The sequence below is a fragment of the Cyprinus carpio genome, chromosome A1, assembly GCF_018340385.1.
Source record: "Cyprinus carpio isolate SPL01 chromosome A1, ASM1834038v1, whole genome shotgun sequence".
Classification (NCBI taxonomy): domain Eukaryota; kingdom Metazoa; phylum Chordata; class Actinopteri; order Cypriniformes; family Cyprinidae; genus Cyprinus; species Cyprinus carpio.
The window spans coordinates 30944149-30956456 of record NC_056572.1 but is presented as its reverse complement, the minus strand read 5'-3'; the positions used below and the strand labels follow the sequence as shown (position 1 = coordinate 30956456).

The 12308-nt window shown below is 36.0% G+C and overlaps 2 protein-coding genes across 4 annotated transcripts; both read right to left on the bottom strand.

The window, feature by feature from the left end:
- Positions 1-97: 97 nt before the first annotated feature.
- Positions 98-4308, bottom strand: LOC109068844 (probable E3 ubiquitin-protein ligase HERC3). 3 transcript variants are annotated; one of them, XM_042761936.1, is made up of 6 exons: positions 3936-4305; positions 3623-3746; positions 3460-3536; positions 3128-3349; positions 2883-2974; positions 98-253 (listed from the first exon to the last, which is right to left on the bottom strand). In XM_042761936.1, the coding sequence occupies exons 1-6, from the start codon at positions 4150-4152 to the stop codon at positions 119-121; spliced, it is 867 nt and encodes a 288-aa protein (XP_042617870.1). In that variant the 5' UTR covers positions 4153-4305; the 3' UTR covers positions 98-118. The 3 variants fall into 3 exon arrangements, with proteins under 3 accessions (XP_042617870.1, XP_042617880.1, XP_042617887.1); XM_042761946.1 differs by lacking the exon at positions 98-253 and adding an exon at positions 1955-2612 and having other exon boundaries at positions 3936-4308; XM_042761953.1 differs by lacking the exon at positions 98-253 and adding an exon at positions 1955-2627 and having other exon boundaries at positions 3936-4306.
- A 454-nt stretch (positions 4309-4762) lies between these two features.
- On the bottom strand, positions 4763-12238 carry LOC109068846 (probable E3 ubiquitin-protein ligase HERC4). Its single transcript, XM_042761825.1, has 23 exons — positions 11763-12238; positions 11455-11566; positions 11294-11370; positions 10962-11183; positions 10725-10816; positions 10502-10632; positions 10201-10328; positions 10026-10096; positions 9831-9949; positions 9548-9607; positions 9025-9305; positions 8784-8941; positions 8631-8705; positions 8471-8542; positions 8288-8356; positions 7673-7822; positions 7407-7547; positions 7150-7316; positions 6980-7046; positions 6809-6867; positions 5691-5874; positions 5512-5611; positions 4763-5423 (listed from the first exon to the last, which is right to left on the bottom strand). Exons 1-23 carry the CDS (start codon positions 11974-11976, stop codon positions 5209-5211), a joined length of 2964 nt encoding a protein of 987 aa, XP_042617759.1. The 5' UTR covers positions 11977-12238; the 3' UTR covers positions 4763-5208.
- Positions 12239-12308: the final 70 nt, after the last annotated feature.

Below are 12308 nucleotides of genomic sequence, written 5' to 3'. Positions count from 1 at the left end.
AAAAGACTTGTTTTAGGGCTAATATATATCTTGTAAGGAATTATCATTATGTTATGTTTGCTTGAGATTTAAGGTGCATAAAAAGATCTGTAGTATTTCTCTGAACACTGATTGGACTTTACCTCCCACATGTGACCTGTGACACTTCAGACCCCCACAGTTCAGCAACCACCCGCGGATGATGTTCATCTCTAAATGATTTGTGCCCAAGCTGACCACGACCTCCGGATCCAAATGTGAACACTGTGCCGCCCTAATGATACAGCCATAACATCAGCATCTATTTCAGATATTGTTACTTTACATACACTGGCAAGACATCTCATAATTCATGAAGCGTGATATATTTTATCATTTTAAAATAGTACAGTTAGGTCCATATATATATATTTGGACACTGACACAATTTCTCTGGCTGGTGGCTCTGTATGCCACCAGAATAGAATTCTAAATAAAACAATCCAGATGAAATTGTAGCATAGACTTTAAGCTTTAATTCAAGGTGTTGAACAAAAATATAACATAAAATAAAAAAGGAATTACAACCATTTTTATACACAGATCCCCCATTTTCAGGGGCTGAAATGTAATTGGACAAATAAATATAATCATAAATATAGCTGCAAGCAGCGATACGGGGCCAAGACCCTGAAGGGGCTGTAGTGCAGTGCAGAGCAGGAAGATCAAAAACAGCATAAACTGAATGAACATGAAAATCAGCCACTTCAGAATTATAGTTGAGAATGAACTTAGAATGAACAGTTCAAGTGAAGTTTAAATGAAAATGAACACAGCATGGACAAAAACATTCATTTCAGAAGGAATACAAATTTGTACAATGCTGATCTGGATAACAAAGGAAATGCATGCTCAGTCGGGATGCGGGTTGCTTTTGCAGTATGTTTTGGGTCATTTTCACTTGTTTTATAAAGCGCAGTCCAATCAATTTTGTGCATTTGGCTGAATCTGGGGAGAGAGTATATACTGTACCTGTACACTTCAGAATTCTTCCGGCTGCTTCTGTCTTCTGTCACGTCATCACTAAACACCAGTAACCCAGTGCCACTGGAAGTAAATGCTCATGCCATCACACTGCTCCACCGTGTTTCACAGATGATGTTGTATGCTTCGGATCCAAGCCTTCTCCCAACTTTTTCTTCCCATCATTCTGGCACAGGTTTATCTTAATGTCAGTCATCCAAAGAATGCTTTTCCAGAAAAGTCTAATCTGGCCTTGTTTGAACCTTTTGGTGAACCCTCTGTATTTGCTCTCATAACCTCTTAAGACCCGAGAATAAAGTTTTAGGAAAACATTTTTTTTCCCATGTCTTTACATTGTTTAGAGCATTAAAAATAATGTTAATTTATTTATTTATTTTTTTAAATGACATTTCATTCATAAGTTACGCTATGTCCTCGTTAGAGGACTCCGGGACTCAATTTCTTCAGAAAAATAAAAAGACATGAATGAACATGAATAGGCAAAAACAATTGATTTTTTAAATCACCAGTACATTTTTAGTTGTACTAAATTTTTTTTTTTTTTTTTTTTACCAAACTTTGTATAAAGATGATTCTCAGCTATGTTATAACAGAATGATTTCATATATTATTTTTCTTTCTGCAAAATGTGTGTGAAATGGCCATCAACGGGTTTTCTCATTATATACAATGTATCTATAAACTAAATCTAATTTGCATATTAATGTGTTCTTGGGGCAACATGTAATGAAAAAAGAAGTGTAATAATGGGAGTAATAATTGACAAGATTTTCATAATAATATTTAATATTTCATAGAATATTGAAATATAATTAATTTTCCTATTCATTTGTTATGTCTCCCAAAATGTGTAATAAACATGCTTTTAGTCCCGGTGTCCTCATATGAGGACATGTATGAAATCAACGTCCTGTTTCGTAACAGAAGGTCATATTTTGATTTGAAACCCCATAACATTTTCCTGAGATGTTGATTTATGACACACAATTTAAAAATTAGATAGACTTAAATGATAATTATAAAATATTATCATAATTCCATAAGAGTGTCACTAAATTAATTTCAGACATTTTTGATTACCAAGGAGAGGCAGTGGTCATTTGGTATCTCTGAAAAGCCCTGAATGTGGTCTGTACAGGACATCCAGGCTTTAAACTGTGCATGTACAGTCTCAGAGAAATTCACAAAAATATAATGTCCTCATATGAGGCCACAGGGTCAGTCTTCTCTTGATAAAGGGCTTTTCTTTACCAAGGAGAGGATCCTCAGGTCATCCACCACTGGTGTCCTTTGTGGACATTCAGGCCTTTTTATGTTGCTGAGCTCACCAGTGTGTTCTTTTTTTCTCAGAAGGTACCAAACTGTTGATTTGGCTGTTTATGTTCCTGCTATCTCTCTGATGGATTTGTTTTCTTTTTGAAGCCTAACAATTGTCTGTTTCACCTGCATGGAGAGCTCCTTTGACCACATGATGTGGGTTCACCGCAACAGCTTCCAAATGCAAATGCTTAACTGATGTAGAAATAATGAAGGAATAACCCACATCTGTCCATGAAACAGATTTTGAGTGAACTGTCCACTTTATGGTCCTTATGGTCCAATTTATGGTCCTGGACTTATGGTCCCTTGAAAAAGGGGGAGGTACATATTAAATAGCTGTAATTCCTTAACCTTTCCTCCAATTTTTGAAGAGAATAGTATCAAATTAAAGATCAGAGTGTGCACTTTAATCCTGTATTCATTATATAACTGCAACTATATGAATATGTTTGGTCAGCAACTGAAATAATAAAAATTGTGCCTGTGTCCAAATATATATGGACCTAATTGTATGTAATAATAATAATAATTATTATTATTAGAAAATAATGATACTGTACCTTTGATAAAGTGGCAGTGTGTTCCCCTCCACATGAAATGGACACAGTTTTCTTAAATTGTAGGCTATTTATAATTGTTGGGATGTGTCTGTCTTTGGTGACAAGAATTGTGAATTGAATTCATCACTTCCAAATGCATCATTTTCATGTTTTGATATAGATTTGACACGGTATTGCATAATTTAGTACCTTTATATGTAATTTCATATGGTTACTGATCTAGCTTTTACATGATGAAATAAGACCTGTAGTGTCTCCGAGGCCCAGCTGTCCAGCAGAGTTCTTTCCCCATCCAAACACGACTCCAGAGAGAGACAACCCAAAGCTGTGGTCTCCTCCAGCACTGATCTGAGCCAGTGGGATCCCACTCAGACTCTGAACATGTTGAGCAGACGGAGAGCTGGGATGATTTTTCTTTAAACCCAGCTGACCATGAGAGTTCTCACCCCATACGAACACCTGACCATCTGAAAGAGCACCAGCTCAGAACATCTACACTCAAATCTCCATCAGTTCATCTCAATCATGAGACGTCAAAAGATGAAAGCAAAATGGCAGATTGAATAGTTATTAATACCCTTAGTTAGTGCCATTGAATGATGGTCTCCACATGCGATCTGAATCACCTGCCTGTTATCCAGACCTTTGAGAGGCCTGCAGAGACAAGAAAATCTGTCAGATATATATATCTGTTTTTATCATTTATGGTCATTTATACTGTCATATCTCTATTAACATACTTGCACACAGTAGTTTTGTCCATAATGAGAACTTTTCCTGAATCAGAAAGAAGCACCGCATCATCTGCTCCACAGACAATCAGTCTGATTCTGTCATCAGTTTCATCCTTTAGCTCTAGTGATTCTGGAGCAAATAAAATATGGGCCAATGTATTTTAAATATTATAAACATGTTTATTAACATAAAAACCATGTTTTATTATTAAAATATATTTATGTTTTCATTGCATATATTATCAATTATTATGTTTTAACCTATGTGGTTATAATTTAACAATATGAATAAAACAAAGCGCCATTTATTATATCATACCTATATGATGCTCATAGTCTTCACTGCGTAATCTCAGGACCGAGACCTTCCCATCCTGGATAAATCCAGCAAAACTCCTGCCAGCTGACATGTCCTGAACTGCAGTTTTCGGACATAAGGATTGTATTCCAGAAAATCCACATTTGCCATGTTTGACTTGGTCAGGCTTTACCAGCCCCAAACCCTCTCTGACCTGCGCTCCCCAAAAACACAACATGATCACAGCTGATGCACGAGAAGATCAGACTCCAGCAGAGTCTCTTCCTTCCTGGACTGACGAAAACACTCATGCCAAACTGAAAGCAAACACGAAAGCTAAGCAGAAAATTGTTGGTTTCAGCCTAAACGAAACTTGTTCAGTTTCCCACAAAGTGAAAGTATGTGAGAATATCTTAGGACGTCACTGGAAAACGAAACTAAAATTTAAAGGGATAGTTCGCCCAAAATTCTGTTGGCAAGTTTTAGTCATATACTACACATTCAACTCACTAAAGTCTCCATTATTCATCTGTTTTTCATACAGAAAAAGTGGATGGTGAAGCTTGTAATTCTGTTCTGCATAACTCTTTTTTTTTACAAATTCAAATGGCCAATGAAGAAAATAATAAAAATCAGATGTAGCCTACTCTTGTTCAAAAGGAAGAATTTCTGCTGTTTCGTGTGAACGTTTCTATGCTTCATTACTTTTCTGACGCTGTCCAGCCACCTCAATGAGGGAAAAGTGCTGGGAGGACTTTAGCAGTAACAGTGAAGAAACATCTGCTGATAATTGGCTCAAACCCATTAACAAAACAGATTATGAATGAACGCCTACCTACAGTGTTTACTAAAACATGTATTTTTATTGAAGCAATTAAATATGGTTGAAGAAACAATCAATAACAGGTTATAAAGTTGACATACCAGAATATCCACATATTAATACATTATATTATATAATATTAAAAATTAGAAAGTGCTTTAGTTAAGTTATTCTTCCAGCTGTAAGCATAAACAATGAAAGGTCATTATTTTTAATGCTACATATAAAATAGAAAATGTGTAGCTTTCATATTGTGATTATTTAGCCTAAAATTTCTTTTACAGTTTTTATGACAACTATAAATTTACAAAAATAATGTGACCACATTAAACAAAAGAGTAACATCTATATTGAAAATGAAAGAAAATCAGGCAAAACTGAATAACAGCAACATTTAAAACTAATAAGCTACAAAGTTTAGAAACATATGCTTGACTTCATATATTTTGGGGTTGGAACCTCAAGGGAAGTTTACTCTCGTCCAAAAACCTCACAAAAGCTGATTGCGTGTATAAGCTTGTCACGAAGTGTGTTGATATCCCTGTATTTGGGAAGAATTAATATGCCAAAACAGGTCTGGGCCTCTGGCAGTCGGTCATCTGCATCAGGACAGTCTGACAGTAAAATCTTCAGAGAGTGCTTTGAGAAACCTCCCACAGGTACACGGTCCGTCCCATACAAGAAAACTAGAGAAAAATAAATAATGTGAGGCAAATAATAATGATATTCCTTATGTAGATGCATCAAGACATTCATGTTCAAGACAAAACCTACTCAGAAACTTCTTCTTGTTCTCTTCAGATAACTCAAAGAAAACAGTCCAGAAGTTCTTGATGAGCTCATCAGAGGCAGAGCACTTTTCATAGGAAGCACACTGAAGATGAAGCAGAAAAACTCAGGTACTTTGAAACATTTAAAAAGTCAAAACATGGCAAGTTCTTGAACACGTTTACCTGCTGAAGCTCCTTCCACTCGTATTTAGGGGAGCCGTGGAGAAGCTCCTGGAGTTCCTCGGGGTGGAACATGCTCCAGCCATCGAACGGGCAGGCCTTAGAGAAACCTTCTGAAAAATGCTCGAACTGACTTTTTACTGACTTGTTGAAAACGAAGTCGACATACAAATCCACGTATTTCTGCCTGCAAATGAAATGAAACTTTGCAATGAAACATAAGGAAATCCAGCACTGCAAAATCAGGCATCTACAGGCTAAATTCTCTGTTTTATGTTGTTTTTTCATGTAATATCCATTCAGAAGTAATGGATAATTCATTGAAGTATTTTTCAGTTTTTTCTCAGTCACTTTGATTTCTTGAACATCGGCAAACCAATATGTGAATTTTTCAAAACAATTTGTACAAACAGTACAATACAATGGATTACTTTCAAAAGCCTGTATCAATTCATTAATTCAGAACACATTTACAAAAAAAAAGTATAATAGAAATGTATGAAAATATGCTTGACAGATTATGACAACTAGTTTAAACATTTTGAATTGAAAGGCTTAAGCAATGAACTAATGATTAGATGTTTTGGGGGTAAGCCTATTCAACAGAGAACCAGTATAACATATTTTGATAAACATATAAACAACTGTAGGAAACTGCAGACAATTATCAGTAATAATAATAATCAGTCGCATTAACATACAAAATCATTCGCAACTTGTACAAAAGAATGAGAAGTTGCTTTTGATCTGCACAAGTGACTACATGATGTAGATGTTGAACTATCTGAGAATTTCAGTTCTGATCTGAGAAATGTACCAAAGTGATTTAATAAAACTGCATAACATCACAAGGAAAAATAGAAAATTAACATTTTATCAAGACAAGCTTGATTAAAAAATTCAAAGATAGATATAAGAGACATAAGTTTGAAGAGTTGAGATGATAGATAGATAGATAGATAGATAGATAGATAGATAGATAGATAGATAGATAGATAGATAGATAGATAGATAGATAGATAGATAGATAGATAGATAGATAGATAGATAGATAGATAGATAGATAGATAGATAGATAGATAGATAGATAGATAATTACATGTAGAACAAACAGATTCTACCTATTAACTTTGGTCACTGGAATCTGATTTCCATTTGGAATGAGCTCTTGCCCTTTGACCTGGAGGAGGTAAATAACAGCACAAATGTACAAATGGTCAAGGGTCAAAAATGTCAGTTTTAAAATAACAGTTGTGTACCGTTATACAAGTGAACCACAGAAACTGTATTACCGTGAAATCCAAAAAGAGCATATCCACTACCTCGTCCTCGTCCTCCTCAAGAAGGCTTTTCAGACTTCTAATGAGATTTTTGAAATACAATTATAAGTATGACCTGCTCTGAAACACTGTGAAACCTACAATGTAAAAAGTCTAATGTCTCGTAGTCTTTAATCGTTTACCTGGCCTCCACAGGAGATAGTTCCTCCAGATCATTCAGAGTGGGACTCTGCTGGAGGAGTTTCTTGAACAAGGCCAGTGGGAAGTCAATGTTTATATAATGATGGTTGTACAGCGCCATTCCACAGATAACACCGAGATAGTAAAAATCTCTATTAGCTTGCATGTCCTGAAAAGACACAAGAATCACAGCACTTGTATGAGATATATGAGAAAGACCACATTTGAAAGAACAAGGAATGTTTAGTGTAAAACTTACATCAGGATTGAACCAAACCAGTGAACTCTCATGGACTTCCAGCACCTTGTTCTCCCATTTCAGAAGAGACTGGGAAAGAAGGGAGAAAAATTCTGCCGATAAACCCCTCATATCTACTCCATTCTCCCCAATGAACACCACCTGGACAGAAAACATTTTTACCAAAACAACAACAACAAAAAAAAACGAAGCCTTACAGTATGGTAAATTGGCATATCAGATGTTTCAAATTGTCAACTTTTGAATTTTAGTGCTATTCCATTTACCTCCAATCGATGGAAATATGAGTGGATGTTTTGTCTGAGATACTCAAGTGTGTCCGTCAACAATGATTCCCTGTTTATGCGCAACATGTTGGTATTGTCATTATATATGAATAAGTCTGGAATGCTCTGTATCCATTCGTTCCTCAGGTACAAAAAAAGTACAATAATGTTAGCTGGGTATTTGCATAAAATGATAACTTTCTCGGGGTGTTTACATGACACTGTTTTCTAAAACTAAAAATGGAAAACTTTTTATGCGCTTTGGCCGTTCATTTACACGTCTACAGCATTTTTGGGGTCTGAAAATGCAAACTTTTGAGAACAGGTTTCAAAGTGCAAGTTCTTGAAAACAATATCATATCCGTGAAAACTACAAAAATGTGAATTTGTGAAAACCGTGACGTCGTGCACATGCATATCATGTGATCAGTATAGGTATTTGCACACTGCACAGGTGCATAGTGTTTCTTTCCAAAGTGACATAGCTCAGATCTGTGTGAAAGAGGATTGTTTTGCCAAAACTTTTCAAAAAAATCCAAAGAAAAGCTTCTCAGTTTTTAGTACATCATTGTCATGTAAACATACCCTCAGATTAGCATGAAATATGTCACTTACACGAAACATTCTCCATTTAGATGCAGTATCAGCCGCAAAAGGGAACTTGAATAATATTTTAATAGTTCTCTGAAAGAAAGATGCATGGGAGAAATATAAGGTTTCTTAAAGTTATTAAACAAAAAACATAAAAGGTTCATGCAAATATTCATATGTATCATGTTAGAAGTCTTCAATACTCACAATGTAGTAACTTTTAAAAGCTATATCCAAGACATCATTGCAGTCTTCCAGGTATGCCATGGTGGCTTGCAGCTATTGATGTAGAAATTTTCTTGTATTTTAGTATTCCTCAAAGAAAAAAAATCTGTGCAGCAGAATTCACAATTACTTTGGTTCTTACCGTATCTAGTAGATCATTGATCTCATGAATGATGAAATCCCTGTTTGGGATGTCTCTGTTAGCACTGCAGCAGACCTTCACAACAAAGTATAAACAACTATTATACAGTGATAGATTAAAATTCATCTTTGATCCAGTGTTTAAAAAAGGCACCTTATAGATCATCTGAAGGATCTTTAAAAACTTCTCCAAGTGTATATCCTGATTGATTTTACCACGAGAAATCTGGCCAATCAGCTCAGCAGATGCTTTACGAAATATCTTCACCAGGCTTTTGAGCCGATCATCAGGGAGTTTGGACCAGTACTTCTCTGAGAACATAACATAAAAATACTTAGACAAATGCAACAGGGCCAAAAACACAAGTCAAAGGCTGAAAGATCTTAAGCTTTACCTAACACCTTGTGAGAATCAGCATCCAGCTGAAGGATTTTGGAGGCCAGAGCTTCGGTGAGTTCAGTTCTTTGTTGTTTCTGGATACGTCCGATGAGCTCAGGGACGAGAAAGTAAATTCTCAGCGATTCCACACCAACTGGATTTGGATTCAGAGAACGCAGCATCTGTTCAACCACCTTCACTACCTGAGATACACAAATTAAAGGCATTTCAGGTTGTCTACAGTTTAGTTCTCTAAGTTTGTGAAAGTAAACAAAAAAGTAAATAGACGCTACACATATGATAGGAAACCCCGTTCAGCACCTTTATTAAATGTTATTGAATCTTTTAATATTTTGGATTTATTATTACCTTTGATATTTGATTTTAATTTTTTATTAACTTTTAAATTTGTTTTTGATTTTTTTGAAAGTTCTGTTTTTTGTTATTGATGAATGAAAAACGTACATAAATATTTGTGATGCTTTCAGCAGATTCGTTTTGGCTTCAAAAATTGCTAGACATATCTACTTCTGAATTACCTTGCTTTGAGAAAACTTCCATTCAAACAGGCAGCAGAGGAGAACACTTTTGTTATTTCCCTGTAAATATAGTCCATTTATATGCATTACCCTACCATATATAAATTACAGGCCACTTAAATACTAGTAGGACTTCTAACATACTCTACTTATAAGTCAAATCTATTTGCTGAATCCTTCAGCAAAACTCAGACAAGAACTGACAAACACTTTGGCAATATTTTCTTAATTACACATAAATGAAAACAGAACCTCTGTCTATAGAACTGAGTCAAGCACACACCTCTTTATTGTTACCCACGAGTCTCTTTCAGACACCCAGCGGTCAATCATTCTCTCATTTAATGTCACGATCCCTCTACTAGGATTGGGTTTAGACATCGCAGACTCATTACCAAGTTCCTACAGAAAAAAATATAAGTAATCACAGTGCAGCAATAATTTAAATTATTTATGAATGAAAACTGCCATGTCTTACTTTGAAAAACAAGGCAAATGAATGATTCTCCCCAGCAACGAGTTTTTCAATCGTATAGTCATGATTATATTCTGTGTGCAACAAATACTTAATTTAGATCTCTGAGCATCATCATGAATATTAAAGAAATATTGATAATAAAATGGACCATTGCTATAAAATGATTTTTAATTACGTGTTGACAGATCCACAGGGAAAGGCACAAACTTCTTGATCATTTTGCCATTTCCCCGCTTCCCATGGATCCAACATCCAAATGAGTAGATCATCTTTGACGATGTGACTGATACGAGTGTGTGATGTCTTTATGAATGAAAGAATCAAAAGCCTAATTACTGAGCAGAACTCAAACATCAGACATGTTACCCATGTGAGGAATTTTGTATGAGCGCTAAAGACATAGCACAGTCCATAAAAATATCTGTACTATTGCTCTTAGATGCTGATAGCTAATAAAACTTATGAACAGTCTTTACCTCCCACATGTGACCTGTGACACTTCAGACCCCCACAGTTCAGCAACCACCCGCGGATGATGTTCATCTCTAAATGATTTGTGCCCAAGCTGACCAGAACCTCCAGATCCAAATGTGAACACTGTGCCGCCCTGAAACATGAAACATTTAATACTTATTTTCTCTCCAGCTTGCTTTTTATGCTAAATACAGTATAAAAGCTAATATATTATGACCATAGTACCTTTGATAAAGTGGCAGTGTGTTCCCCTCCACATGAGATAGACACAGTTTTCTTCCGGTTCAGACTGTTTACAACCGTTGGGACGTGTCTGTCTGTGGTAGTAAAACAGTCAATCACTTCCAAATACATCATATTCATGCTTTGAATAGATTTGACACAGTATTGCACAAATTTAGTACATTTATATGTAGTTTTATACTGTTACAATTTAGCTTTTACACGATGAAATAATCAGACCTGTAGTGTCTCCGAGGCCCAGCTGTCCAGCAGAGTTCTTTCCCCATCCAAACACGACTCCAGAGAGAGACAACACAAAGCTGTGGTCTCCTCCAGCGCTGATCTGAGCCAGCGGGACCCCACTCAGACTCTGAACATGTTGAGCAGACGGAGAGCCGGGATGATCTTTCTCTAAACCCAGCTGACCATGAGAGTTATCACCCCATACGAACAACTGACCATCTGAAAGAGCACCAGCTCTGAACATCTACACTCAAATCTCAATCAATTCATCTCAATCATGAGACGTCAAAAGATGAAAGCAAAATGGCAGATTGAATAGTTGTGAATACCGTTAGTTAGTGCCACAGAATGATGGTCTCCACATGCGATCTGAATCACCTGCCTGTTTTCCAGACCTTTGAGAGGCCTGCAGAGACAAGACAATCTGTCAGATAGATATTTGTTATTATTATTTATGGTCATTTATATTGTCATATCTCTATAAACATACTTGCACACAGTAGATTTGTCCATAATGAGAACTTTTCCTGAATCAGAAAGAAGCACCGCATCATCTGCTCCACAGACAATCAGTCTGATTTTATTCTTTAGCTGTAGTTGCTCTGGAGTAAATAAATTATTTTCATCAGTTCAACTTCTGTACATACTATAAAAATAAACAAACACACTTTCATTATGATGTCATTAATAAGCATACAGTATCAGTAGATCATGTACTCTCAAATATAAATATATGGCATTTATCTTACATTATGTCAACTTTCAATTATGACACAATGTGTCATTAGTGTATCATACTTAGTTTTCCATCATGATCATAGTCTTCACTGCGCAATCTCAGGACCGAGACCTTCCCATCCCGGATAAATCCAGCAAAAATCCTGCCAGCTGACATGTCCTGAACTGCAGTTTTCGGACATAAGGATCGTAATCCACATTTGCCATGTTTGACTTGGTCAGGCTTTACCAGCTCAAAACCCTCTCTGACCTGCGCTCCCCAAAAACACAACATGATCACAGCTGATGCACGAGACGATCAGACTCCAGCAGAGTCTCTCTGAAGTGCATCCTGCTCTGAGCAACACACTCATGTTAAAATGCAAACACGAAATTTAAACCGGAATGGCTGGTTTTATGTTAAACGATACTTATTCGACTTCCCACAAAATGAAAGTACTGAATCTCATCTTCTGTATTAGTCGTTTTTAACAAAAGAAACTGTTTTAGATGTGGGATAGGACAACCTGTCCACAATGACTTTCAGTTTTCCCACAGAATATAAAGGTGATGTTAGGTAAAATACCAGGGAATGAAAACTCAAAGTCACAATTCACATTCATGTTT

Bases quoted from the DNA above. Each gene is read 5' to 3' on its own strand.
- LOC109068846 (XM_042761825.1), bottom strand. From the start codon at position 11,976: ATGTTGTGTTTTTGGGGAGCGCAGGTCAGAGAGGGTTTTGAGCTGGTA. The intron at 11,184-11,293 runs GTATTCACAACT...GTGCTCTTTCAG, and splicing joins TTCTGTGGCACTAACTAACG to ATGGTCAGTTGTTCGTATGG. The intron at 10,633-10,724 runs GTACTATGGTCA...TTCATGTTTCAG, and splicing joins ACACTGCCACTTTATCAAAG to GGCGGCACAGTGTTCACATT.
- LOC109068844 (XM_042761936.1), bottom strand. From the start codon at position 4,152: ATGTTGTGTTTTTGGGGAGCGCAGGTCAGAGAGGGTTTGGGGCTGGTA. The intron at 2,975-3,127 runs GTCTTATTTCAT...TTGTCACCAAAG, and splicing joins GGGCCTCGGAGACACTACAG to ACAGACACATCCCAACAATT. The intron at 254-2,882 runs GTACAGTATCAT...CTGTATCATTAG, and splicing joins ACACTGCCACTTTATCAAAG to GGCGGCACAGTGTTCACATT.